Here is a 26,114-nt window from a genome sequence, read left to right on the forward strand (position 1 = left end):
AGGGTTTTTTGAGATACGGTCTTGTGACCTACTTCCCTGGGCTGGCTTTGAACTGCAGTCCTCCTGATCTCTGCCTCCTGAGTTGCTGGGTTACAGGAGTGAGCCACCAGGGCCCAGCTATTGACAGGATTTTTAAAAGACTTGGTGCACTCCCAGCAGCTTTTTATTACGATGACACACTTGTATCCCTCATGTTCACACCAAAATATGTCTAACTCTGCTATCAAAGACATGGAGAAGTGAAGGACAGCACAAATTCACTTTGTAGACATGTTTTCTGGCCTGCATGGCTTTGGGGAAACCAGAGGTCAGCCCTCCTTCCTGCAGGGTGTTGCTGCAATGCTTTATATGGCCACTGGGTGGCACCACTGCTTCTTAAATAGACACTATGGAGTCCTCACTGTTCCATTTTTTCTGTCCTCCAGAGTCCGATAGTGCAGTCTCAGATAGAAAGTACTTACAGACTGGACCTGCAACTGAAGGTCATTCTTTTCCTGTAGTAAAGAGACCATTTTCTCCTCCAGTTCCTTTCGGCGAGCCTCAGATCTGGCCAATTCTTCCTTGGTCTTCTCGAAGTCTTCCTTCATGGTGGCCATCTCCTTCTCAGCCTCTGCACTCTTTAGCAAGGGCTTGATCTTGAAAAACAGGTTCATCCAGGGCCAGTGCTTGACATTCATGAAAGAGCGGACGTTGTACTGGATGCAGAAGATGGACTCCCTGTGCACACATTAAGACTTAGATTAATAAACCACAGCAAGGTCTAGCTAACTCCCCTCCTGTTCCCTATTGGCCCGAGGACCTTCATCCTTCCCAGCAGGGTGGGAGGGAGGTACAGCCAAGCTTCACAGATCTTATGGGTCTAGAGTAGGTCTCAAATGAGGGGTACAGGACACAGACCCAGTGAAGGTTGGGAAGAAGGGAAGGCATGGCGCTGTTTGTGGATTTCTCCTTCACCTGGCTGCTCTGCCTGAGATCATCATGGCTTCCTCATGACCAGTGCAAGGAGCACCTTTCATTCCTATTATTGAGATTTTCTCCTACTCTCACCTTTTTGGAATTTCTTCTTTCTTTGATTCCATGATTAAACCGTTTTTGCTGGTTCATGGTATTTTGCCATACGGGCATTCTCCTCCTGCTGATGTGTTGGTGACCTGTCTTCAGTTGTGTCACGGGCTCCCACCCCCATAGAACCAATCTATTTTTCCTATGTCTGCCTGTGCCTACATCCCAGGGTACCCTACACCACTTACCCTCATAGCTTCTTCTTTATTTAATTCATCACACAATTCATGGATACTGAATACTTGCTTTCCCTTAAACTAGCCCTTTCTTGAGTTTTTTTTTTTTTCCCCATTTTCATGCTGGCTTCCATTTGGTTCACCAAGCATGACTACAGGGTTTTCCTAAACCCCAATGGAGGTCACTGTGGCACTGATAATGTCAGAGCTATACAGGGTGTCAGGGAATTATGGAGAACAGGCTTCCACTCAAACTCTGCTCTCCTGGAAACCCCCATGCATAAGCAGCCATCAATGATGCTATTCTTTCTCTTGAATTATCCTGGAAATAAGACTCTTAAATATCCTTCCATTCCGTGCCCTCCTCTCCTCTCTCACACATCCACTATGTTCTAATTCTGGTCCTGTCATCTCCTATTTGGACTTCTGCCACAGGTCCCATTCCCTCTCATCCCCTCAGGTTCACTCTCTTCCAAGCTTCAGAGTGACTCGATTCCAATCACTCTTTCCTTATACATCTTCCAGGGCTCCCCATTAACCATAGGAAAGTCTGGGATCTTGAAGTTGGTGCATGGAGACCTCCGCTGCCTGCCTCTTGCTCTGGACTTCAATAATAGTGACCTGCTTGTCAGTATCCCTCCCAGACCATCCTTTCACAGGTCACACAAAACTTCTTCCAGGATGTCATTTCTTCTTGTTGGTCCTGTTGTGCCACCCCTAAACTCCTATCCAGGTTGGGGATTTGTTTGTGCCAGTCCCCCATTCCCCCGACCATCACTCTGACATTGCACTTGTTTCAATGCATGTGTCTGCTTCCCACTCCTTTGTGGGATGATTGAAGGCAGGGTTCATTTCTATATCCCCAGAGCCAAGCAGACTGCCCAGCACAGGGCTGCTGCTCAATAAATGTTGGCCAAATGAATAAATGAATGAATGAGTAGGTGACTATCCCAAGACTAAGATCAGGAAGCAATCATCCACTGTTAGGTACAGAAGGTAGGGTAAGGTAGAGGTGAGAATCTGAGTCACCTCCTTTCTATCATCTTCTTGAACTCCACCCGCATCAGGTACCCCCTGCACAGAGCCTGTGTGCGTGTCATCAGGGTCACCAACTTCTCGTCCCTCATCTCCTCCAGATGTCCCAGGAGCCCAGCTTTGAAAAACACCTGTATTAAAAGAAAGACAAGTCTTGTTTTGTCCTCAGCAGGTGTTCATACCTTTGAGCCTCAGAGCACTGGGTTAGAACCAATGCTAACCCAAGCAATGTGGCTTCTAGGACTCACTTCCGAGTGGCTCTGGTCCCTGCAGTTGCACTTCTTGGGGCAGTAAGGTGGCCTGCTCTAAAGTAGACTCCAGGATCACCCACCCACATGGCCTAATTCTTTTTTTGGGGGGCAGCATTGGGATTTGAACTCAGGGCCTCATGCATGCTAAGCAGGTGCTCTACCTCCTGCACCACTCTACCAGCCACATGGACCAATTCTAACAGGAAGCAAAGATGAGTCCAGAAAATAACCACAGAGCACCATCGTGCCCAGGTTAGGAGAGCACCAGATGCATCTGCCTCCCCCTCCTCCTCTCTCTCTGTCTCACCCTCAGGCCCACTGCCCCCACTGTTCCCAGCAGCAGAACATCCTTCATTCCCATGGAAACAGAGCACTCTCTGGACCAGTTGGGGAACCTTGCCTGCCCCTTTTGGGGAGTAGAGCTTTGGAGTCAGGCCAGGATTGGAAGTCAGCCTTTGCCACCAATGGTTCTTATCAAGTGACCTTGGGCATTGACCTTGTCCTTGCTATCCTGGAGCCTCCATTTCCCTCTACCTTTTTGAGAACTCAATGAAATAAGTACAGTCCTTCTCACTATCATTCCACCTCACTGGATATTGTGAGGAGTCAATTAAAAATGTCTGGAAGGCTATACAAGGTGTATCCACATTCCACATGCACTCAGTAACTGGTAGCCCTTTTGTTGGTTATAATTATTCTTCTCAAGTCTTCCCTGTCCCTGGAGTCTTTTCTAGAGTCATAGGGCTCTTTCTTCCCCTTCAAGAATCTCTCTTCTGTCTCCCTCTAGGAAATCAGAGTTTCCCCATTGCTTTCTGCTCATGCTTCCAATCTATACTTCCAGCCACTTAAAGACCAACACACAGCTAGAGCCCTTTATATTCAGCCACAGAGCTTCCTTCATCTGGGGGTGCCGACAAGGGATGGTCAAGTTGATCAAAGAGGAACAAGCACCCAGGTCTGTGGGTTATGTGAAGGAATCTCCACATCACATATTCTTACCTTGGTGTGGCCAAACCGGTACTGCTCCCGGTCCACATCAATGGAGTTCAGCAGCTTCTCAGATGCATTTTTGCTGTCAATGAATTGCCCTTCTGGGATGGCACTGGCATTGAGGATCCGGTACCTGAGGGACAACATTTCCTGAATGGATTCAACCTTCCAGAATGGTCCTGTATCTGAGACCAGGCCTTCTAGAACCTTCTACCCCTCCAGTCTTAGGAGGAAGTAGGATACTAGACTGTTAGTCTGGAGGATTTCCAGGGGTGTGCTCTAGGCAAGGGGACTTTGGACTAGGGAGAGAAGCATGAAGGAAGGAAGCCCAGTCAGGGCACACATGGCTGGAATTTCTCTTTTAAAGGAAATGGTTTTAATCAGACTTAGAACAGGTGTGAAACCAATTGTGACCTGCAGACCTTGATCTTCCTGCCTCTAGAGGGTCCTCAATACTTTTCCACTCTGGACAAGCCTGAACTCTATCTCCAGATGGTGTCTGGGGGAAAGCCATAGCTCAGAGCAGTGAGCTTCAACTGGGCTGATTTGGCTCCCAGGGGACCAAAAATGTCTGAAGACAGTTTTGATTGCTATAGATTGGGGATAAGGATGTGGTTTGTTCTCAGAAGCCAGGGATGTTTCTAAAATCTTTCAATGCATAGGTAAGTTCCCATGTAAAGAATTATCTAGCCCCAATTATCCATAGTGCCAAGGTTAAGACATTCTGGTCTAGAGTCACAGTCAAGCTAGAGAGCTTGGGTTCTGGTGTTGGAACCGCTTTGGGCTGGCTCACCATTCACTTTGGGTATGGGATCATCCTTGAGCAAAAGATGATGTCCACAGAAAACCCAGGGCAAGGAGTGCTTTGGGGGAGTGCAAGAGTTGCCCTCAACAGGAGAAAGATGCAAGGACAGGGTAACTCACCGCTGTTTGAAGTCTGCATAGAGGATCCGGCTGGGGAATCCTTTCCTGCAAATCCGGATGCCCTCCAGGACCCCGTTACAGCGCAGTTGGTGCATGACCAAGTAATGGTCCATCACACCTAGGGAGTAGAGCAAGTCTGTGACATTTCCATTGTTCGCCTTAATGATCTCAGGCACCAGGAGCCACTCCAACACACCCAGACTTGAGTGGAAAGAGTTAGTGCCAGCATTAAGATGGTGGCTGGAACTTCCTACAAGTTCTCCAGAGGAAGTAATTCCAACCTGCTGGTTCCAACCATGAGAATGGAAACCAGAATTTTCATCTTTATCCTGCTCATGGTCCTGGTCTGTAGCTAGGCTCCAAAGAGAGGGCAGAATGGGTGTGGAGTAGCCCTTGGGCTCCACATTTGCTAACTGGAAACCTTTACTGTCTCTACTTGAGGAGGTGTAAAACTCACTATGTTTTAGTGTAAGAAGAGAAACAAAATAGAGAAGGAAGGCTGTGATAGGGGATGGAGAAGGCCAAATGCAGGGTGGTCACCTGTTGACTGCTTAGCGCCTGCTCAGGGAAGCAGAGGTCCTGGGAGGAAGAGGGGGAGCCAGAGGGACAAGCCCCCATGGGGCAGGTACTATGGCCACTCTTGGTAACCAGCCTGGGACAGGCACAAATCAAACTGCCTCCGTGTTGGGGCTGTGTGAGGGGCTGGAGGAGAGGTACTGTGGTAACATGATGGCTTCTTCTTGTGGGATTCCTAAGTTTCTGGAAAGGAATGTGGCTAAACCCAGCTTTGACTTAATCTTCTGGAAACTTCTGGAATGCTTACAACCTGTGAGGAGAGATCATTATACAATTGCATAATTTTCAAGGCTTGTCTACAGCTGCACTGTCCTGCACAGCAATTATTACTCAAGCGAGGCTATTTACATTTCAATTAATTAACAATACAAATTTGTTTTCTTAGTTACGCTAGTCATATCTCATGTAAACATTGGCCACCATTTTGGACAGTGAAAATGTAGAACATTTCAATTGTGCCCCAAGTTCTAGTAGACAGGGATTCCCTAAAGAAAAATTGGTTAAGAACCAGGCAGAAATGTACTAGAAATTCAGAGAATTTTGTGGAAAAAACCTATGAAATCACCTAGTCCTTCTCCCTCCCTCCCTCCTTCTCTCTCTTTTCTTCCTTCCTTCCTTCCTTTCTTCCTTCCTTCTTTCCTTTCTTCCTTTCTTCTTTTCCTTTTTGAGTGGTAATGGCTTCTTCTTACTAGTTATTGAACATTCAAGTGGTTTAAACTCTGTAAAAGAGTACAGTTAAAATTTCCCTTTCACCTTCATCACAACACTGCTTAATAATCCTTTCTGAAAACTTGAAACATTTCTATTTCTTGATTATCCTGCAGATATTTTCTTTATATACAAACAAACTTTCCTATACTTTTAAAAACATGATATTATAATTCCTTTTTCCCAGGTTTCATAGTATGCATTATTTTTAATTTGAAATTTTCATACTTCTTCTATGTATCTTTTTATTTTTAATTAATTTTTATTTTACTATTTTTTAATTAAATTTTTTTTTGAGAAAGTGTCTTGCTATATAGCCCAGGCTAGCCTTGAACTCATGATCCTCCTGCCTCAGTCTTCCATGTGCTGGGTGGGATTACAGGTGTGAGCACCATGCCTGGCCTTAAATTTATTTTTAGCTAATACATAAAAAATAGAAATTATACACATTAGTGGGTACCACATGATGTTTCAGTATGTATATATGATTCCTACTAGCTCAAATTCCAGCTGTGTTATTTGCCAGTGTGTGAAATGACACTTTCTGTGCCTCAGTTTCTTCATTTGTAAATAAGGAAAATAATAGCATCTACTTCATAAGGCTGTTGAGAGGATTAAGTGGGTTAAATTGAGTAAAGAAGTTCAAATAGCCTGTGACACTTAGTAAGGGCTCAATTGCTACTTGCTATTATTTGGTGCGACCAGGCATGATCAGAGACAGAGCAAAGCCTACGTCTCCAGAGGAGCCAGGGGCAGGGGAAGGTATTATTATATAATAGTTGAACTTGGAAAAGACCATCCATCATCTGATGATGGGGAGACCAGGGCTGCACTCGGCTTGCTAGGCTGCACTCTTGTCGGGGGCTGTGTTCTCTCAGAGAGGGAGACCTTTTCTAATCTCCAACCCCTACCATGGGGTGGCAGGACCCCAGGGGATACTGAGGTCTGGAGAAGTGAAGTGCTTTGTAAGGTGGTGGCAGAGATGAGACTGGACACTTTGTTCTCCCAGGCCCCTCTCATGGAGCTGAGTTTTCTCAGGGCTCACCCTGTCTGCTCTCTAGCAGCCCCATGAAAACTTCCCCTCTGTCTTTGTACCAACTTCCAGAAATTCCTCGAAGTTCCTTCCCTGAGCCACTGCCTCCTCTTCTTCATGTTGTGGCCACTGAAGAGTTTTCCTCTTTACCCCCTTGCTCATCAGTTCAATTCCATTCCTTCCTCCTGCCATCTCAGCCTTGTGTGCAATTGCACAAATCATTTTTAAAAAAAATATTCTGCATTTTATGATGCTTTGACATCTTGGGCACTCACTGACCTGGAGAGATGCCCCTCCTGAGTGACCAATTCTTAGCAAAAGCTTCACCTGCAGGCTCACCTTTCATATGCAAACCAGTGATGATCCAAAGCCATTACTCTCCCACCACCACCTTTCTCAGACTATGTCGGGCCAACGTCCTTCTGACGGTAAGCTCCCAGACAACCAGGATGGACCCTGGTTGTCCATGGGAATTATTCAATTTATCCAATGCCAGGCCTGCTTACCTGCCTCACCATTCTGTCCCTTGAAACCTCAGTAAAGGCTCTGGCCTGTGATTTCCTTTGCTCTCCCTGCCCCCTAACCTGGCCTTTGTGCTTCTCCATGTGGCCCTACATTGTGTGTTCCTTCCTCTTGGAACCTGTGCATAACAAACCATCTTTTCTTTTCTTTTTTTTTCAACTACACCAAAAATTTATCTGTGGGCTAGGTATGGTGGTGCGTACTTGTAATCCCAGCTACACTGGAGGCAGAGATGAGAGAATTGTGGCTCAAGGCAGTTTAGGCATAATGTTAGTGAGATCCTATTTCAAAAAACAAGCCAGGCATAGTGGTATACACAACTGTAATCCCAGCTACACAAGCAGGAGGATCATGGTCTGAGGCAGGTCTGGGCAAAAAGTGCAAGATCCTATCTGAAAAATAACTAAAGTGAAAAGGGCTGGAGTTGTGGCTTGAGTAGTAGAGCACTTGCCTAGCAGGCACAAGGCCCTGAGTTCAAACCCCAGTAACAAATACACATACACACACACATTTATTTGCCATAGTAGCTTCAGGTTTTAAAAAAGTACCAGTCTCAGAAAAATAAATGTTGCATGTTTTCTCTCATATGCAGAATCTAGACCTAAAAAAAAGATATGAATATTAAAAGGGGGAAAACCAGTGGGATGAGGGAGGGAGAAAGAAGAGGGTGATGATAAACCATCTTTTCCTTGGTAATCATCTCTTGATCTGTTGGTCTCACCATATTTGAATAATAAAAAAGCCATTCCAGGAATGGGGGTAGGGGGAGAATGATGGAGGGGGAGAATTCAACTGTGATATATTGTAAGAACTTTTGTAAATGTTGTGATGTACTCCCAGTACAACAATAATATGGTAATAAAAATAATAAAACAAAACAAAACAAATAAATAAAAAATAATAAAGCCCACATTTTAAAACAGTACACAGGCCCCAGGTTTGTCACAGGAGGCCAGTGAGAGGAGTAGGGCTGGAACCCTGCTCCCAGTGAGCTCCTGTTCCAGTGAGCAAACAACCTATGCACGGTACATCCTGGGGGAGGGAGGACAGTGGGAAGACAGAGAGAGGCACATGGGTCTTTGGGGGGAAAGAGTTGGATATTTGGTCATGGGGCATGACTTTCATTTCCAGCTCTGGGTCCCCTGGGGTGAGGCAAGGGAATCCCATAGTGTCCATGTGAAATCTAGGAAGTGAAGAGTTCACACCAGAGGCTTTCTAAAGTGTCACCAAGGCTCCTATATCAGTATGTTAGTCTGTTTCCAGAAATGGGAATGAAAGCAGAGTGGCGTGAGGACAAAGGAGAAGCAAAAAGAGAGGAAGGGACAGATTTCAGCAAGTTATCTTGCCAAAGACAAGGTAAGCCAGTGGCACAGTCTGAGCCCCCAGAGGTTCAGTCCATCTTCCTGCCTCCTGATACTTGCAGGTCACCTGCTCTAAAGAGGAGTCAGGCCACATGCACAAACATGTACACAAAAACAATGACAGGAAATAATCTTTTTTGTGAATAAACAGCAATGGATTAGCCAACAATTGTCTTTGATGCTTAACCAAGGAAAGGGCTCTGTTCCGATCCTGGAGGAGAGACTGGCTGTGCCATGCTCTCTGGGAGGGGGTTCAGCATGCCCCAAACATATCAAATGATGCACTGAATTATGTCTTTGACTTGGACTTGAGAATCTAACTTCCATGGAAGACACACTGTATCCCGTATCCCAAACATTGCATGGGTCATACTTACATTGAGCAGCGTTTTACTGTTTGTCTGAAAATGCAATTTAGCATGACAGCTGGTATTTTTATTTGCTAAATCTATCAACTCTATCTAACAGAATAGTTTGGGAAGTGATAAAGACTATAGCTTAGGAAGAACTCTGCATATGTTTCAGGGAGTCTGAGTTCTGTTCAAATAATACAAGATTGGGTTGCTACTCACCAGGAGTCTTGGTCTCATTGGGAATCAGACATCGTACAAAGTGAGGGTGAGTGCTCCTTAAGTTGGTCATCAATTTGTTTAAATTTTCCTGGGACACAAACCAAGACAAACACATTTATCTTACCATACACCATTATGCTGGGCAGAAAAACAACTGAATGTAAAAGCTACTAGAACACGAACCCTGAACACAGCTGACACGGTCTGGAAAGAGGAGCCCTTCTTCTTCCCGCCCTTTTTGCTTCCCCCGGAATCACCTAGAGACAGACATAGAAGGGCTTGTCAGGTGTAGCCCAGAGGGTCCAGTGGTGGGCTCTCTGAACCACCTCATCCAAGCTCAGAAGTGGGAGTTTTGGTTGCCTTTCATAAAGGGACCCAAAGTTTTGTTTGATTGTTTTTAATGTATTTCTAAACTACCCAGATTTGGAGTTACTCAACTTTATCACTATATTAATGGGGTGGGGGGACGTGGGTGGTGTTTAACTGGGAGTACAACTTAGATTCAGTGTAGAAATACAGTCCTTTCCTTTAGGAGACAGACGGAAATGGAACTGAATAAGAGGCAAGATTGGGATGTCTCTCTTAATGATCGTAGTTTCAAGAGTTTACCTCCTTTTATTCTGTTTGTTTGTTTTTAAAACATTTTTATTAGCATATATTAGTTTGGTTTTGTTTTTTTCAAGACAGAATTTCACTATGTGGCAGATATTGACCTCGAACTCTAAATCTTCCTGCTTCATCCTCCTGAGTGCTGGGATTATAGACATGTGCCACACCCAGCATCTCACTTTACTCTCAAATCCCTGTTTATCTCTTGATGAGGAAGTAACTATAAAGAATAAAACTGAAATTTCTCAAGAATATTCTACAATTCAATTTTTTTCTTCACTGAAAAACAACCTAATTTGCTATCATAATTTTGAGTCAGTGATATTTGGTCTACTTTTTCTGAAAGGCTCACTTCATATTTAGCCTTTGATACTTAATCAAGATTTAGCCTTGGGAAAAGTATTATGTCTGTTTTCCCACACACTCCTTTCACTTTGCCCTCCATGATACTAGTGTCTAGCAGGAATGTGTGTTTGGGAAGGGGAGGCAGAAAAGCTACTTCCTTAGATCCATATCCACATGTGGATATTGAAATCTTGGTGTTAGTCCTAAGTGAGATTACCCAAGATAGTTACAGAGCTACCCTGGCCAGATTCAAAGAGAATGATGCTCAACATTCGAGTTTAAAATTGTCTCATTTATTACGCTCCTCTAAATGCTAATTTTAAATGATCTAGTGAATGACTTATTTTCAAATTAAAACATTAACGTAATAAATCTTTGCATTTGAAACAGTCCATGCTGGGTCTGGTGGCATCTGCCTGTAATCCTAGCACTCGGGAAGTTGAGGCAGGAGAATCAAGAATTCAAAGTCAGCCTGGGCAAAGTAGCAAATTCCAGGCCAGCTTCAGCTACACAGTGAGATTCTATTTCAAAACAAAAATAAAAACAAACAGCAACAACAACAAAAAACAGTCCATAATTTTAACCTCTGTTTTGGCAATGATCTAAAGTTCAAATATACTAGTAACCTTAAAAAATGATACTTGTGTAGCTACATTGTAAGAATTCAGCAGTTCCTCAAAGAGTAAAACACAGTTACCATGTGACAAAGAAGTCCCATTTCTAGGTATGTACCAACTAGAACTGACAACAGCTATCTACATAGAGACATGTATACAAAGCACATAGCCACCCTATCACAGTAGCCAAAAAATGGAGACGTCTCAAATGCCCATCAGTGTCAAACTGTGGCACAGTCACATAGTGGAACATTACTTGTCTTGTGAAAGGAATGAGTCCTGGTATATGCTACATGTGGACAACCCTTGAAAACATAGCCTGAGTGAAAGAAGCTAGACACAAATGGCCATGTAGTGTATGATCGAATTTGTATGAAATTTCCAAAATAGGCAAATCCATAGAGACAAAAAGTAAATTGGAGGTTACCAAGGGCTGAGGACAAGAATGGAGAGTTATGGATTACAGTGATGATGCAAGAATTCTCCAATTAAATAGAGGGGATGAGAAGCACAACATTGTGAATATACTAAAAATCACTGAACTTTTAGTGTTAATTTTATCATATATGGATTAAATCTTAATTTCTAAAAGCCATTAAACAAGGTGGTGTTGGCTACTTGTCCACTGAGAGTCCAGTGTATCTCCACAAAACTCAATGTCTTAAGGAAGAGGAGGGATAGGAGTAGGGAGAGGAAAAATGGAGATAAAAGACAGACAAATAAATCAAGCTTAGCCTGAAGCTCATGTTTGACTACTGGTTCAATGAGCAGTTTTGGGGTATGAGTAATTACACAGAGCTTCCCACAAGGGGGAAAAAAAGAGATAGAATTTCACCTGCTTCTGCACCAGCATAATTGGAAAAAAGGAAGGAGAGCAGCTTCAAAGAAGACTTCTGGTACAAGCCCACCACAGTCTCATTCAGGGGGTCCTTGTTCTTGTCAAGCCAGCCAGCAATGTTGTAGTCCACGGTGCCCGCATAGTGAATCAGAGAGAAGTGGGCCTCGGCCTTGCCTTTGGCAGGTTTGGGTTTCTGGAAATTGTTGGACTTGCCCAGGTGCTGGTCATATAGCTTGTTCTTGAAGGAGGTGTCTGTTGCCTTAGGGAACATGCACTCCTCTTCCAGGATGGAGAAGATGCCCATCGGCTGGAAGGAGGATAAAAGAGACCATACCTCTACATTTCAAAGTACATAGCAATGGCTCCATGACTGGAGAAGCCAAAGAGAATATCTATGATGCCATCACTGTGGTACTAGGAACACTGGAACATGAGCTGTGTAGGGCAAGGCAACAACAGAACAGTGCTAGACACAGAGAAGGTGCTAAATTAAGATATGTTGAATAGAAAAAAATGGAATGAAATTATGTATATATACATTTAGCTTACTTATAACAATAGTTATGATGTAATAGGAGTCACATGCTAAGCAATATCTGGATTTCTCATTGCTTCTTTAGGAAGATGTACTCATTCAAACATGATTAGTGATCAAAATGCTATTGGGAGTCCTTTCTTAAAAATTAGTATCATCTCTTATTTTCATAGCAATGTCCTACCAAGAGCTCCCTCCTCCTTGGGGGTTTGGGCAAATCAAATAGGTAAGAAGTATCAGTCATTGCTGGGGTTTCCACTCCTATTCTTGGGGATAACTGAAGCCCTCAGCTCTTAACCATCCACACACATCTGTAACTGTGAGAAATGATTCTGAGAGATTTCCACATGCTTACCTACTCTGACAAGGGGATTTGGCTATCTGAAGGCTCACAGCCTTGGGAAATGAGATGAGGGACACATTTTAATCTATTTGCAGAGGAGAGGCAGAGCAACAAAGTGAGGGTCCCAACCAAGAAAGTGCTGCTGTCCCTGGGAACAGCACTTGTCTACCTTCTCTATGAGCTCGATGCAGGCGGCCAGGTCCATCCCGAAGTCAATGAACTCCCATTCGATGCCTTCCTTCTTGTACTCCTCCTGCTCCAGCACGAACATGTGATGATTGAAAAACTGTTGCAGTTTCTCATTGGTGAAGTTGATGCACAGCTGTTCCAGGCTGTTGAACTGGGTGTTTAAAATACCAGACAGTTTGAGTAAATTTGGAAAATCCACTGAAAATTCAGCCAAACAGATTCAAAATAGGGCCAGTCACTTGCCCAAACAACTCACATCAAAGATCTCAAAGCCAGCAATGTCCAAGACCCCGATGAAGTACTGTCTGGGCTGCTTGCTGTCCAGCTGCTGGTTGATACGGGTGACCATCCACAGGAACATCTTCTCATAGACAGCTTTGGCCAGAGCACCCACTGCGTTGGTCACCTTGAAGAAGGATCATCCATTCAATACTCAAGTTAGTGTGCTTATGGCTGTATTAAGTTGAAACAAAACTGATGTTATGAAAGTCAAAAGCATTGCTTGTGAATTTCATACAGTTCACCATTATCTTAAACATTTTTTGAGACATTTGCCCAGCTCATTACAGTCTCCTTTCTCTGAGAACTATCCACCTATAAAGGTAATTTTCTGATATAACCATGGTTATAGCCCATGACCCCAGTTCTTGGCCATATTTAATTGAACCAAGGTGGACCTTTGATCCAGTTTGAGTGAATTAAGGTGTCTCTTGAGAGAACTTGAAATTGGGATCAAAAGACACTGGTATGAATTTCAGGGTGAAAGTGTAAACATGAGATATGAACTTGGAAGAGCTGAGGCAGTCATGAGCAGGAGAGGTAGAGAAAGCTTATATAGCAAAGGCACAACAGAGAAGTTCCACAGAAGGGACTGAAGAGAGGCTGCTTGCCTCCTCGCTTTCTGGTTCCAGACCCCCATAGCACCCAATTAGTACTCCTTGATTTGTATTCCTTGAGTTCCTCATGAGGTGTGAGAATAAATTCCCCTGTAATGCTGAGGCCAGCTTCACATGTATTTCTGAAAGTTGTGACTGAAGAAGTTAAGATGATGAGTAAGATAGCAAAGTACCTTAATCAATTGGATTCAGAGCATCTCTGTTACCTGCTGGACATTTTGCCCTTTAGTGACATATTCATTTCCAACCTTCACTCTTGGACAGCACAAGCTTTTCAGCATTTCTGCAGAATTCAGTCCCATCAGGTATCCAGCTTTATCAGCCACTGAAGAAGAAGGGAAATGCACAAAGGCAGCAGCTGGTAAGGTGTCTAATAGCCCTGTCTCCTTCTAGAAATGTTTTCTATTAATTCTTTCTGATGTCTTTATGTTCTCCTATGTGTACCAGGGCTGAACTTATTCAGTAAACTTTCAACCCAGTGAACTTCACTTGTCCAGTGAAGATTCTTGAGAACTTTGTTTCTCAAGAACTCCCAATTTACCACCTAGATGCAAATGTTACCAATGATAAGCTTCTTGAAAAGCATTTGATGTCCTCAATACAAAGGAACTAATGCAGAAACTTTAAAGCAACAGAGGCCAATAGGAGAAGGGGATCAGGAACTAGAGAAAAGGTTAGTTCAAGAAGAATCAATTTAGAATGTAAAACATATGTATAGGAAAGCAATGCGAGGAATCTCCCTATATAACTATCCTTATCTCAACTAGCAAAAACCCTTGGTCCTCCATATTAATGTTTAAACTCTCTCTTCAACAAAATTAGAGATAAGGGCAAAACAGTTTTTGCTTGGAAGTGAGGGGATGGGGGGAAAGGAATGGGGTGGAGGAAAAGGAGGGGGCTGGGGGAAGGGCAGAGAAATGACCCAAACATTGTATGCACATATGAATAAAAGAAAAAAATAGATAAGCTTCTTGATTGATCTTGACCAACTGATATTTCAAGTTCACAAAAAAGATATTTGTGATATTAGGGTCTATAATGCATAAGATGTTATATAAGTAAAGGCAGCATTAGCTGGACAGTTGATAATATCTGGAGAGTTAATGTCTGCAAGTGCCATGCTAATAGCTGAGAGAGAAATGCAAAAGCAGTTGTGTGTTTTCAAGTGTTTGGAGAAGGTCAAAAGCAGCTGAATGTCGGCAATTTCATATAGCTCATGTACAGCTGACCCTCTGTGTCCAGGAGTTCTGCCCACATAACCCACGGATTCCATCAACCATGGATTGAAAAATATGTGTACAGACTTCTTTTTCTTATGCTTATTTTCTAAATAATATAGCATAAAAATTATTTACATAGCATTTACATTATATTAGGTATTATAACTAAACTAGAGATGATTTAAAGTGTACTAAGGAGGAATGGGGAAGGCATATGCAAATAACAACCTATTTATTTATTTATGACAAGGTCTCACTATGTAGTCTACACTAGCCTTGAACTCTTGGTCCTCCAGCTTCAGCTTTCTGAGTGCTAGGATTATAGATATATGCCACCATGTCCAGCACCTACTCCATTTTATATAGTGGATTTTAGTATCAAGAGATTTTGGTATCTGCAGGAGTTCCTGGAACCAATGCCCCACAGGTTTCAAGAGATGACTGCAGAGAGTTTCATCTACTTGAGTAAACATTCATTGACTTCAGGGTGGACCTGGCCTCTCACTGAGTCCATTGATAGGTGGAAAAATGGGGCTTTCCAAGGCTTTCCTTTGACTGGGGAGACAAGTTAATAAAGACCCAGGGCAGTATTTATTAAGTACTCAGTCAGAGGCCAAATGCATGCTTTACTCTGCCCAAACTATCTCCTGTCTCCTCTTTTTGGTTTGCCTATCTGGGTGGATGATACCATTTTTCTTTGTCAGTTAAACTTGAAAACTTGGTTGATGCATCTTTTCCTCTCACCCTTGTGTGCTTATGGCAGTCAGGCACCAAGTCCTGTTCATGTCACACTCAAAATAATGGGTCTTTAGGTTGCTTCCACTATTGTGAACAATAGAGTGGCAAAAAGCTTGGGCTCTATAGTCAGACTGCCTGTCTTCAGATTTTGGTTTTGCTCTTTTGTGCCTTAGTTTTTCCATCAGTGAAATGGTGGGGGCAGTGACAGTACCCACAAGATTATGTCATGAATCATGACTGGTGCTCTATGAGCACCCAGCAGATGTTAACTCAGATTAGTATCCGAGGATGCTGAGGAGGTGCTGGGGTCCTGGTGACAGTTCTCCACTTTCCCCTTTATGGGGAAACACGGCACATATGGCTGCTAGGATTGGGAGAGGGCCTGGGACTCCACCATGACATGTATCAAGATGGTCCACCTTTGCTGAGGAAGCTAATACATTCCCCTCATGGTGAGACTGACTGCTGAGCCACTAATTCTAGGTGGTCACACACACTTTCCCCTGTTGCATGGAGAGTCAGTGGTTTGCCAAATACATGCTAACCTATTTATTCACCCTGGCACTGAAGGTCTTCACAAGTGAATGCCAAAATAGCCACTTTTTAATTCTCATCTCTTACAAATCCACTGCACATATCCCTTTCCATAGCCAGAGTGGACCACTTTCTAGTAGGCAAACTTAAAGTATACATTTAATATATTTATACATACATAGACATGCTCTTATCTTTTATCACTTTTTCTATTAGTTTATTTTCTACTAATTACTTTGAGTTCTGAAAGTTTTAGACCACTTTTTTTAAAAAAAATTTTAATTGTTTTCCATTATGCTATTTTCATACCTGCGTATAATGTACTTTGATCATATTTACCCTCCACCATCATCCTCTCATTTTCCCTTCCCCCTCCTCACCTTTCTACTGTCTCCCTCCCCCAAACAGTCCCCCTTTTACATGCATGTGAAGTGAAACACTTCCTATTTTTCAGTTCCTACCACATTCTTTCCTTTGCTCCCTGCCTTTTAAAAAAAAAAAATTCTTGGGGGTTTGAACTCAGGGCTTTGAGCTTGCAAGGTAGGTATGCTACCATTTGAGCCATAAATCTAAGCTCATCCTCCCTTGCTCACGAAGTGCTTCTGCTTACACTGTTCTCTCCCCCACATCTTTCAGAATCCTAGTCATTTGGGAGGAGCCCAAATTAGTGGCCTTTCCTCTGGAAGCCTTCCCTAATTATCCCAGTCAGAAGTGCTTCCTGCTGTGAACTCTGTGTTTCTCTTCTATCTTTACCATATACCATTGTGATGAGTGTGATTCTAAGATGGTTTCTAAGATGTACACCTCCTTTGGTATACAGGCCTTGCAAAATCCCCTTCACTTGAGAGTGGGTAGAATCTGTGAGTATGATGGGATATAGTGCCCATGATGAAGTTGCTGATAAGTTGACTTTGAGTGGATAAAAATGGAGATTAACCCAGGCAGTACTAACCTAACCAAGTAAGCTAGGGTCCACTGATAAGCTCACATAGAATTTCCTGGCTTAATCTATGGCTACAGTTCCTTTTCATTACCTGAGGGGTTAAAACACATTGTTTCACACATTTATGACTGACACACCAATGACTTTGGGGATGTCATCAAAACAGAATTATTAGGGATAACACAGGTTGCCAGCCTTTTAGTTAAGAAATTTCTAGGATGCATTCTAAGATGAGAGGTCCAATGAATAGGATATATAAGGGGTGAGTCCTGTCACTTTTCAGTCTTTCTACTTCCTTTAGCTCAATTTCTAGGTCTCTTAGGGGTAAAGCAGAGGATGATGGTGGGATCAGCCAGGTGAGATATACAGAGAGGAAGATTTGTTTGCCAATTCTTGGTCCAAGGTCAAGTTCAACAGATGTCAGGGTGGGAGTGAAAGGAGGAAGAAAACTTGACTCCCACTTTACCAAAGGCTTCATTTTAGGCCCAAGTGATTAGCAAGGTATTTTGAACAATTGATAACAATATGCACAAAGAGAAAGTGTAGAAATTCAGTTAACACTAGTTTTTCATTGAAGTCCACCTTGAAATCAGGCAAACTTTGATGATGAGAATGGGTGGAGATTCGCCATTATAGAGTCCTTGACTGAGTGAGTGGATTTCCCGGGTGCAGGGACAATGAGCCTCAAGCCACTCAAATTCAGTGTATATACCTTTGGAAGAGAAGCTCTTGAGATGAATGCAAAATTTGGCTCATGTGGCCTAGTCCACACATGAACACAGGTGGAAAGTCAAATTAGCCCCTTTCTCAGTCAGATGTGGTACCTTCTGTGCCATCTGGCTCTGCCTGCTCCTCTCGCTGCTTCTGCTTGAATTTCATGTTCCCATAATGCATCACAGCTCCTGTCAGCTTGTAGATCCCAACTTTCTCCTCTGAGCTGAAGCCAAGTATGTCAATGGCATTCTGGAAGGAATAAAAAAGATAGCTGTATCAGTAGGAGTCAGGAATCCACATGCAGTTTTCTCTAGCAGAGACTTTACCTCCTTTTTGTATCACACATGAGAGAGCATTTGCCCAAATAAATGAATGACAGGTGGGGTATTGTACGTTAAGGGTTAAAAAACATTTTTGAAAAAATGTTTGTTTAGGTGGCTGGACATTACAGCAAAAAAAAGTGTCTTATCTGTTTTCTTCCAAAAGATAAGAACTGAGTATGACCCTTTCCCGCTGTACATAGATAGGGACTATTTCCTGGATGAGACTACTGGTAGCCATTGTGTGATTCCAGGAGAAGGAAATTGGTATAGAATGATGAAGAAAGCCTGAAGAGTTCATCATTTTATTATAGGAAATTCAGTGTTGTTCAGAATCAAGCAAATGCATTGCAGAATGTTAGATCTGGAAGGGGAGAATCGTCAAAGATAATGCCATAATTTTTTGAATAAGAAAAGAGTAAACTTTTGCAGAATCTGCTGCCTCTTTTTGTGCCAACTTTTGGGTTAGTCATCAACCTTATCTTATTAGACCCACATGAATACCTTAAAGGTATACAGATTTTTTCCAAATTTCCAGGCAAAGAACAGAGGATCTATTGGAGTAAGCACCTTGTTCATAGTCCTACAGGGAGGATAAGATAAAATGGGCTACAGCTAGTTGGTTCACTGTTGGGTCAAAGTCTACAGTAGTTTCTGGTTTGGTTTTATAACAACTTTGCCCATTTTCTGCCACAAAGATTTCAACTGAAAAAAAAAATCCTTCTCTGGGATTAACATATTGATCATGTAGCAGAGTTTGCAGCTTGAGCCTACACAATGTCCACTGGTAGGGATGAAACATGTCTTGACATCTAGTGAGCCAGTAGGATAGATCTAGTAGGTCAGCAGAATGATATTGAAGAGTGAGGAACTCTTGGGATGGTATTTCATTTGGGTGGAGAAAGAGACCATGCCAGGAACTGACAAAGAAGGAGAGACTATGGGGCCATGATGACCATCCCTTGAATCTATATCCTATCTCATGGATGCATGTATATGTCCTAGGGAGGAGTTCCTATAGTAAAAGACTTTCACAGCTTGGCATCAGTGGCTCATGCCTGTAATTCTAGCTACTTGGCTGAGATCCAGGGGAACACAGCTCAAGGCAATCTCAGGCAAATAATTCACAAGACCCCATCTCCAAAATAACCAGAGCAAAATGGGCTGGAAGTGTGGATCAAATGATAGCATGAGGTCCTGAGTTCAAATCTCAGTCCCACAAAAAAAGAAAAAGATTCTTTCACTAAATGCTGAAAGGAACTAAAAAGCTTAGGGAGTCACTTAGAGAATAGAATCCCAAGAAGATATTCTCCTCCTTCACTGTAAACCACCACTCAGGAGAAGTACCATGAGTGAAGAAGCAGCAGAGTCCTGGCAACAAGAGAACTACAAGGTAGATGTAAGACACCTCTGGTGACCTTTAGAATTATACTTGGCCCTCAGAATTCCTAAGTAGAGTCAATTAACCATGGATCGAAAATATTTCTCAAAAAAATTGTATCTGTACTGAATTTATACATGCTTTTTTCTTGTGACTAATGCTAAACAATACAGAGTAACAACTATTTGCATTGCTTTTACACTGTATTAGGTATGGTAAGTAATCAAGAGAAGATTTAAAGTATACAGGAGGATATGTGCAAATTATATGCAAATACTATGTCATTTTATGTAAGAAACTTGAGCATCTGTGGATTTTTGCTATCCAGGGGATGTCCTGGAATCAACTCCCTACAGATACCAAGGGACAACTGCATTTAGGTAGTCCATCCTCTGATCATGGAAGCTGAGATCAGTCACTAACCTGGCCTTGTTCTGTACTTACAAGTTAGTGAAGACTGGGGAAACCTGGTTAAAATATATGTAACACCTGGATTTAAATTAACTTCAGTTTATCATGAAAATTTTCCACTTGCCTTAGAACAACTGGTATTATCTGGAAATGTCACAAAATGAAGGCTAAGAAGGTGGGCACTGGGCAGTGTCAATAGGATGAAGGGCAAAACACCTTTCCACAGCTCTTGTACCTTTTGTGAGGGTGGAGCCAGCAGGGCAGGAGATGAACTCCAGGTATGGTTGGACACACTTGGGTTTAAACACTTTCTCTGTCATTTACAGACCGTGTATCTTCGGGCAAATTATGTATTTTCCTCTAAGATTCAGCTTCCACATTGGTGAAAGGGCAATAGTGGTACCTATGTGGAAGGTGTTTTGTAAGGCTTAAATGAGGATAATGCAGGTAAAGCCACTTATCTCAGTAACACACATTTAGTTATTATTATTATTGTTATGATTATTAACCTTTCAGCTATTCCCTAAAGATAAAGGCCTCAGGCCTGACAGGTGTGCTGAGAAGATAGGTGCTAAGGTGAGTATAAGGTTAGTTGGAAGAAGGAAAAATGGAGAGGCCCTTGCAGGGTGAGTTTTTCTTTTTCTGCCTTGGACTTTTTTATATTTTCTTAAATTTCTTGAACCATGTAGGTGATTTTGCAACCTGAAAACTGCCAACAAATGCTATGTTCCAAACCTTATGAATACAAAACTTTATTTTAACTAAAATGCTAGAGAATAGATCTGAAAGCCTGCTTTGGAGAACTTTATGGATTCCCATTTTTGGAATCTTGTGATATGGGATGGAAGCAGTTTGTACTTTCTATGAATTCTTGATTTCTGAGATTTGAGGTTTAGTCACTTAGTGTCCTTAGATCCACATTTCCTTTTCTTTTTCTTTCACTTTTTTTTTTTTTTTTGAGACAAGGTTACACTAACACTGTGTAGCCCAGGCTGGCCTCAAACTTGAGATCCTCCTGCCTCAGCTTTCTGAGTCCTGGGATTACAGGAGTGAATCATCACACCCAGCCTGAATGCCCATTTTTTTATGAGCTCACTACAGTGTCTCTCAACTCTTAAACTCCTTAATTATCTGCATAAACAAATAAATAACATGCTTACGTCTGTTGCCAACAGTTCCTTGCTGTCATCAATGCTGGCTACTGTGACCTCTCCTTGGCTCACAAAGGGGAAGTCAAAGGGGTTGGTTGAAATCAGAAGCAGGTCTGTGAAACACAAAGATCCCTTTAGCATCTTATGCATGACTTTGGGTATTTTTCCCAATGCTACCAATTAGGAAACCAAGAATGATGTCCTGAGAGCTTACCAATTAGTTCTGGCTTCTTGTTTGACATGATTTGGTAAAAAATGTGATAGCTTCTCTCACTGGATAACTGAAATGTCACTCTGGATTTTTCCAAGAGATCTAAGGTAACAAAAAAATTATATGATTTCTGGTTCTCAAGAGATGCCTTTGGCTAACTACTAAGGTATTCGTAGAGTGTCTAGACTCACAGGTTTCAATGTCTGCTGATGCCAGCTTTCCTGTGGCTCCAAAGTGAATCCGAATGAACTTTCCCTGTCCAATGGCACATTGACAAACACCACAGTTATTGGATTTACACGGTTCTGTGCTTGCCTTTACTAGGTGCTACCACCAATTGGTGGGAAATACAAGGTTGGGCAAAGTGATGCTGGAAGCATGAGCACTTCCCTCCTCTCTGTTTGCCTGGTACCCAGAGTCCCCAGGCTGGCTCAGCCAAGGCTCAGGTAGTTCTGCCCAAAGCACTCGGCCCTGTTCCTAGAGCTCAGGAGAAGCCCGCAGGCCTCTCCAACTCTCTGCTTGGGACTACCTCACTCTTGACTGCCTCCTGGGTTCTGATCCTGCTCTCATACCTGAGTTCTCAAACTCATCCTGACTTCCTGGAATCAACTACATGGTTGAACTTTCTGACTTCTATTTTGCTTCTGGATGCTATTTCTGAGATTTCATTCCTCAGTTTTACATAGTACTTAAAACAGACAAATCCAGCTCCCAGACTCAGGCTCAAGTCAGCCTCCCTGGCTCCCAAAGAAACCATTCAGGGTCTGGGTTACCCACTTTTGGAGTGTAAGAGGTAAAATTTTATGCTTAGATATACACTCATATATGTATATGTAATTATATATAAATAATAAAATACATATTATTTATATAAATATATGACATATAGGAAATTATATGTATATAATTTAAATATAATATTGTGTATATATAAAATATGTGTATGTATTTTTTTCTTATATAATCCACTTAGTTGTTCCCTATCACAATGTAGTCAGTGTTCAACTACATTCTCAATATTTTATGAATGAAGACTAAGTTGAATTGAAGAAGAGTCAGTGAGGGTGTGTATGAATGGAAGGTTCTTCAGTATTTTTAGCTGCTTAATGGAAGACGATGGAAGTCACCCCTTAGTCTGAAAATGTCTGGAGACTGGAAGGTACACAAAATAGCCAGAATGATTGTGACTTCTGGGCCTTAGAACTAAATAAATGGCTATGATAATAGAGAGTTTCTGAAGTCATCATCTCTACTTTAAGGTGGTATCAGGTTGAAACTATAACTAACTTGGTCTAAGGATGGGTAACACGTCTCTACACATGCAACACACACCCAGATCCCCACAAAGAAGAGGAGCTGAGTTGTGCACCCAGGAAGTCAAAGGCACCAATGGGCAGTGCACAGTGTATGAAAGACGCATCCAAAGAAAGCAAAGTCAGGGCTCAGAGAACAGTCTTTGAAGAATGCACTTACTTTCTAATCAGACACCGTTTTATCCATGTGGGGTAACAATAAAATGTGAACTTGAGTTCATCCAACTAGTAAAAATGTGTGAAGTTCTGATGTGCTTTTGCAACTGTAGTTATAAATGAGGGCCTCACCTCTGAATTCTTGCTCCCCTGGCCAAGTGAAATTAGAGAGCTGGATGTTTGTTTATTTGCCAATATGGAGTAAATATCTCTTTACTTGAACTAATCTTAAGTAAAATGGTGAAGGATCAAATATATCCTTCGATACCTTCAGTACCAACCCAATCCTAATTTCTGATCTCTTTTCCTGCCTTCACTAGTTTTTCCCTCCTCCCAGGGCCTCCTGACTTGAAAGAGGTCAAATCTGTTAACTAAATTCACACTAAAGTGTCTGTTACTAAATCAATGGATATTGCTCAATGGACTTTTACATTTTAAAATGTTTCCACCTACAGAGACCACTTTTAGCATAGAAGAACCGCAATTTCTGTGAGCTGATATTGGTTTAGTAAGGAAAAGGCACGTAAATCTTCCCCCTGGCAGGAATAAGCCTATACTTTCTTCAAAGTGTATCAAACTACTCCAGTTGACTGAATTGCTTGAGGGTAGAATACGTACAGTATATATTAGTTTATGTGGCAAGAGGGTGTGGTCTGGGAGGGGTAGCTGAAAATTGGGCTAGGTCTTACAAATCTGGAAGAGTTGTCATTCCTCACAGTCTTGGCATTTCCAAAGGCCTCCAGTAGGGGATTGGCCTGGATGATCTGGTCCTCTAGAGTTCCCTAATGATGAAAAGAGAGGAGAAGAGAGGACTTTAGACTGTCTTCTGGAGTAGTCCCTTGGTGACTGTACAGTATTAGTGCTCTTGGCAGGATCCAGGGAAAGATGTCAACCAGTCCCACCCGGTGTCCAGTGCAGACACATGGAGGTTCACACAGCCTCATTCACAGCCCACCCGAGGAGTTTCAAAGTCCCATCCTAGAGAGGCTCTTGTTAGGGTAGCAGTGAAGTGACTTCAGGTCATGATGGATTCCAGACTGGAACACTATCCCCTCCATTTTGACATGCAGATGGCCTTTTTTTTCCTTAAACGTCTCATTATAAATCACAGATTTTTAGAACATGGCCATCTGTTATTGCATGCGTCATGACCCACCTAATATCACAGACATTTTTATTCAGAAGAAGAAAAAATATGAGTAATGCAAGTGACCCCAGATATCACACAATAGAAATAGTGATTCTCAAAAAACTTGAGTAGCAAAAAATATTTCATGAGAATTAATACTCAGAAGTCCACTATAGCAATCACTGTTCACCCTCGCCCCCATGACCACTTAGCCTTCTAACTCCAGAACAATTTGAAAACAACTTTGAAACCTAGCAGTTCTCAAAGTGTGGTCTTTGGGCCAGCAGTATGACCTTCACCTAGGAATATGTCAGAAATGCAAAATAGGAGGTCCCACTTAGACCTATTCAAACAGAAATTCTGGGCTGGAACCCCACAGTCCTGTGTTAAGAAGCCCCTTTGTTGATTTGATGTAAACTCCAGTTAGAAAACCCCTGGTGGTACCATTTCTTCTCCAGAGAAGGATATGGACTTGGTCAAGATCACTCAGTTGTTGCTTTTAGAGTTGGGTGAGACACCAAGTCCACATAGGTAGAATCAATTCCTGCCTTGCTCCATATGTTATTGTAAAATAATAACAGGCATGTATTTTGGTTTTCATTCAGTTTTCTGGCATGACTCTTCTAAAACCTTGAGATATTTGAAGTGACAAGTGTCTTTCTGTATGCTAATGAATGAATGGTGGCTAGGGGTTCAGGTTAGCCTCAGAATGAGGGCTGGCTGCCAGGGGACCAACCAAGCAATCAGAGGATCAGAGATTTTTAAGAGACAGGAACTGAAGGTTGAATTGTTCACCAATGTTCAATGATTTTTGTCTGCCATGCTTATTAATGAAACCTTTGTAAGAATCCTTAAGCAAAGGTTCATTTGTACAAATGTTTCTATCTTTTAAAATAATTTGTAAAATAGTTTATATCTCACCTTGAGTAAAACGTATTTTAGAAAATTTGCCAACATGAGTTCAGAAGACAATATTTATACTCAACATAAATATTTAAGACCAATTTTAGACTGCCACAATTTTAAGAATATAAAAGAAGAATCTAAGAGTGTAAATTTTATTTTAAGAATATAAAAATTTAAGTGAAAATTTTGGTGACCTTTATAAGAATGGCTCCTTTAAATCTGAGTTTTAATGAAATATGATAAGTGCAAAGCAAAACAAAACAAAAGATTCCTTAAGGAGAGGGATTTGGAGAGCTTTGAGATGGGTGAAGCTATGGAGATGTTGCTCAGAAAGGGCATAGAAGGTCTGTGCCCCTCTCCCATACGTTGCTTTACGTACATCTTCCATCTGACTGTTCCTGAATTGTATCCTTTATAATAAACCAATAACTACAAATAAAGTGTTTCCCTGAGTTCTGTGAGCCATTCTAGCAAATTATTGAACCTAGGAGGGAATTGTGGGAGCTCCCAATTTACAGCAAGTTGGTCAGAAGTATAGATAGGACAAAGTGGGGCTTGCAACTTTCATGTGAAGTGGGAGCAGTCTTATGGGACTTAATCCTTAAATTTCTGGATCTGATGCTATCTCAGGCAATTAGTGTTAGAATTGAGTTGAAATGAGCTGAATTGTAGAATCCTGGTTGGTATCTATAAAGAACTGGAGAATTGTTTGATGTGGAAAAAACCAAAACAAAACCATACATTTGCTATCAGAAGTGTGCTACAGAACACCGAGAATACCTAGAGGACAAAAAGTCTTTCCATTTATCTATCTCTGTTGAGCACATGACCTGCATCTGTTTGGTGCTCACCTGGTATTTCAGATATATTTATTCCAGCAAGACTGTGGCGCACACACTGCTTACCTGCATTTTACCTGGCTGCTGCTCTTTCTTCTTGTCCCCAGTAACTGCAATTGTTGCAAAGTACTGGATGACTCGCTTGGTGTTCACAGTCTTCCCAGCCCCAGATTCTCCACTGTCAATTTAAAAGAAAATGGAATATAGGAAAGAGCTAGGATGGTATTGGCTTGAAGTCATTATGGTGCAAACATGTGTTACTCACGTGATTAGGATGGACTGATTGTCTCGATCTAGAAACAAAGAGGGGAGCAAAACAAAACAAATAAACAACAAAGAGACAGGATTTAAAAACAGTCCAATACAGGGGAAGTGGAGAGCACAGGCTCTGGCTCTGGTTTCACTATTAAGTAGGGGTGTGGTTTGGGCAAGTTTAATCTTGGGGGCAGTTTATGTGGATTTCCTAAATGTGGGAGCTGTATCACAGGCAACCTGGGAGGTGAACTCCACATTGTAAATGTTAATCATGCTTGTAGATCTTCAACTCTTTTCTAGTACTTTCTTAA

The 26,114-nt window shown here is 42.1% G+C and overlaps 1 protein-coding gene across 1 annotated transcript in view; it reads right to left on the bottom strand.

Moving 5' to 3' along the window:
• The window catches only part of Myh13 (myosin heavy chain 13), a 53,710-nt gene that overhangs the window by 23,891 nt on the left and 3,705 nt on the right, over window positions 1–26,114 (bottom strand). Inside the window, exons 4-20 of the mRNA XM_020167469.2 lie at window positions 25,814–25,841; window positions 25,615–25,726; window positions 23,364–23,456; window positions 21,397–21,460; window positions 21,209–21,307; window positions 21,004–21,107; window positions 17,842–17,980; window positions 13,789–13,907; window positions 12,943–13,092; window positions 12,667–12,837; window positions 11,617–11,926; window positions 9,394–9,467; window positions 9,211–9,298; window positions 4,439–4,556; window positions 3,524–3,647; window positions 2,268–2,404; window positions 462–717 (exon numbers count right to left, since the gene is read on the bottom strand). Coding sequence (XP_020023058.2) covers window positions 462–717; window positions 2,268–2,404; window positions 3,524–3,647; window positions 4,439–4,556; window positions 9,211–9,298; window positions 9,394–9,467; window positions 11,617–11,926; window positions 12,667–12,837; window positions 12,943–13,092; window positions 13,789–13,907; window positions 17,842–17,980; window positions 21,004–21,107; window positions 21,209–21,307; window positions 21,397–21,460; window positions 23,364–23,456; window positions 25,615–25,726; window positions 25,814–25,841 — 2,186 coding nt within the window. The remainder of the gene's footprint in view (window positions 1–461; window positions 718–2,267; window positions 2,405–3,523; window positions 3,648–4,438; window positions 4,557–9,210; window positions 9,299–9,393; window positions 9,468–11,616; window positions 11,927–12,666; window positions 12,838–12,942; window positions 13,093–13,788; window positions 13,908–17,841; window positions 17,981–21,003; window positions 21,108–21,208; window positions 21,308–21,396; window positions 21,461–23,363; window positions 23,457–25,614; window positions 25,727–25,813; window positions 25,842–26,114) is intronic.

The sequence above is a fragment of the Castor canadensis genome, chromosome 11 (assembly GCF_047511655.1).
Source record: "Castor canadensis chromosome 11, mCasCan1.hap1v2, whole genome shotgun sequence".
NCBI classification, from domain to species: Eukaryota; Metazoa; Chordata; class Mammalia; order Rodentia; family Castoridae; genus Castor; species Castor canadensis.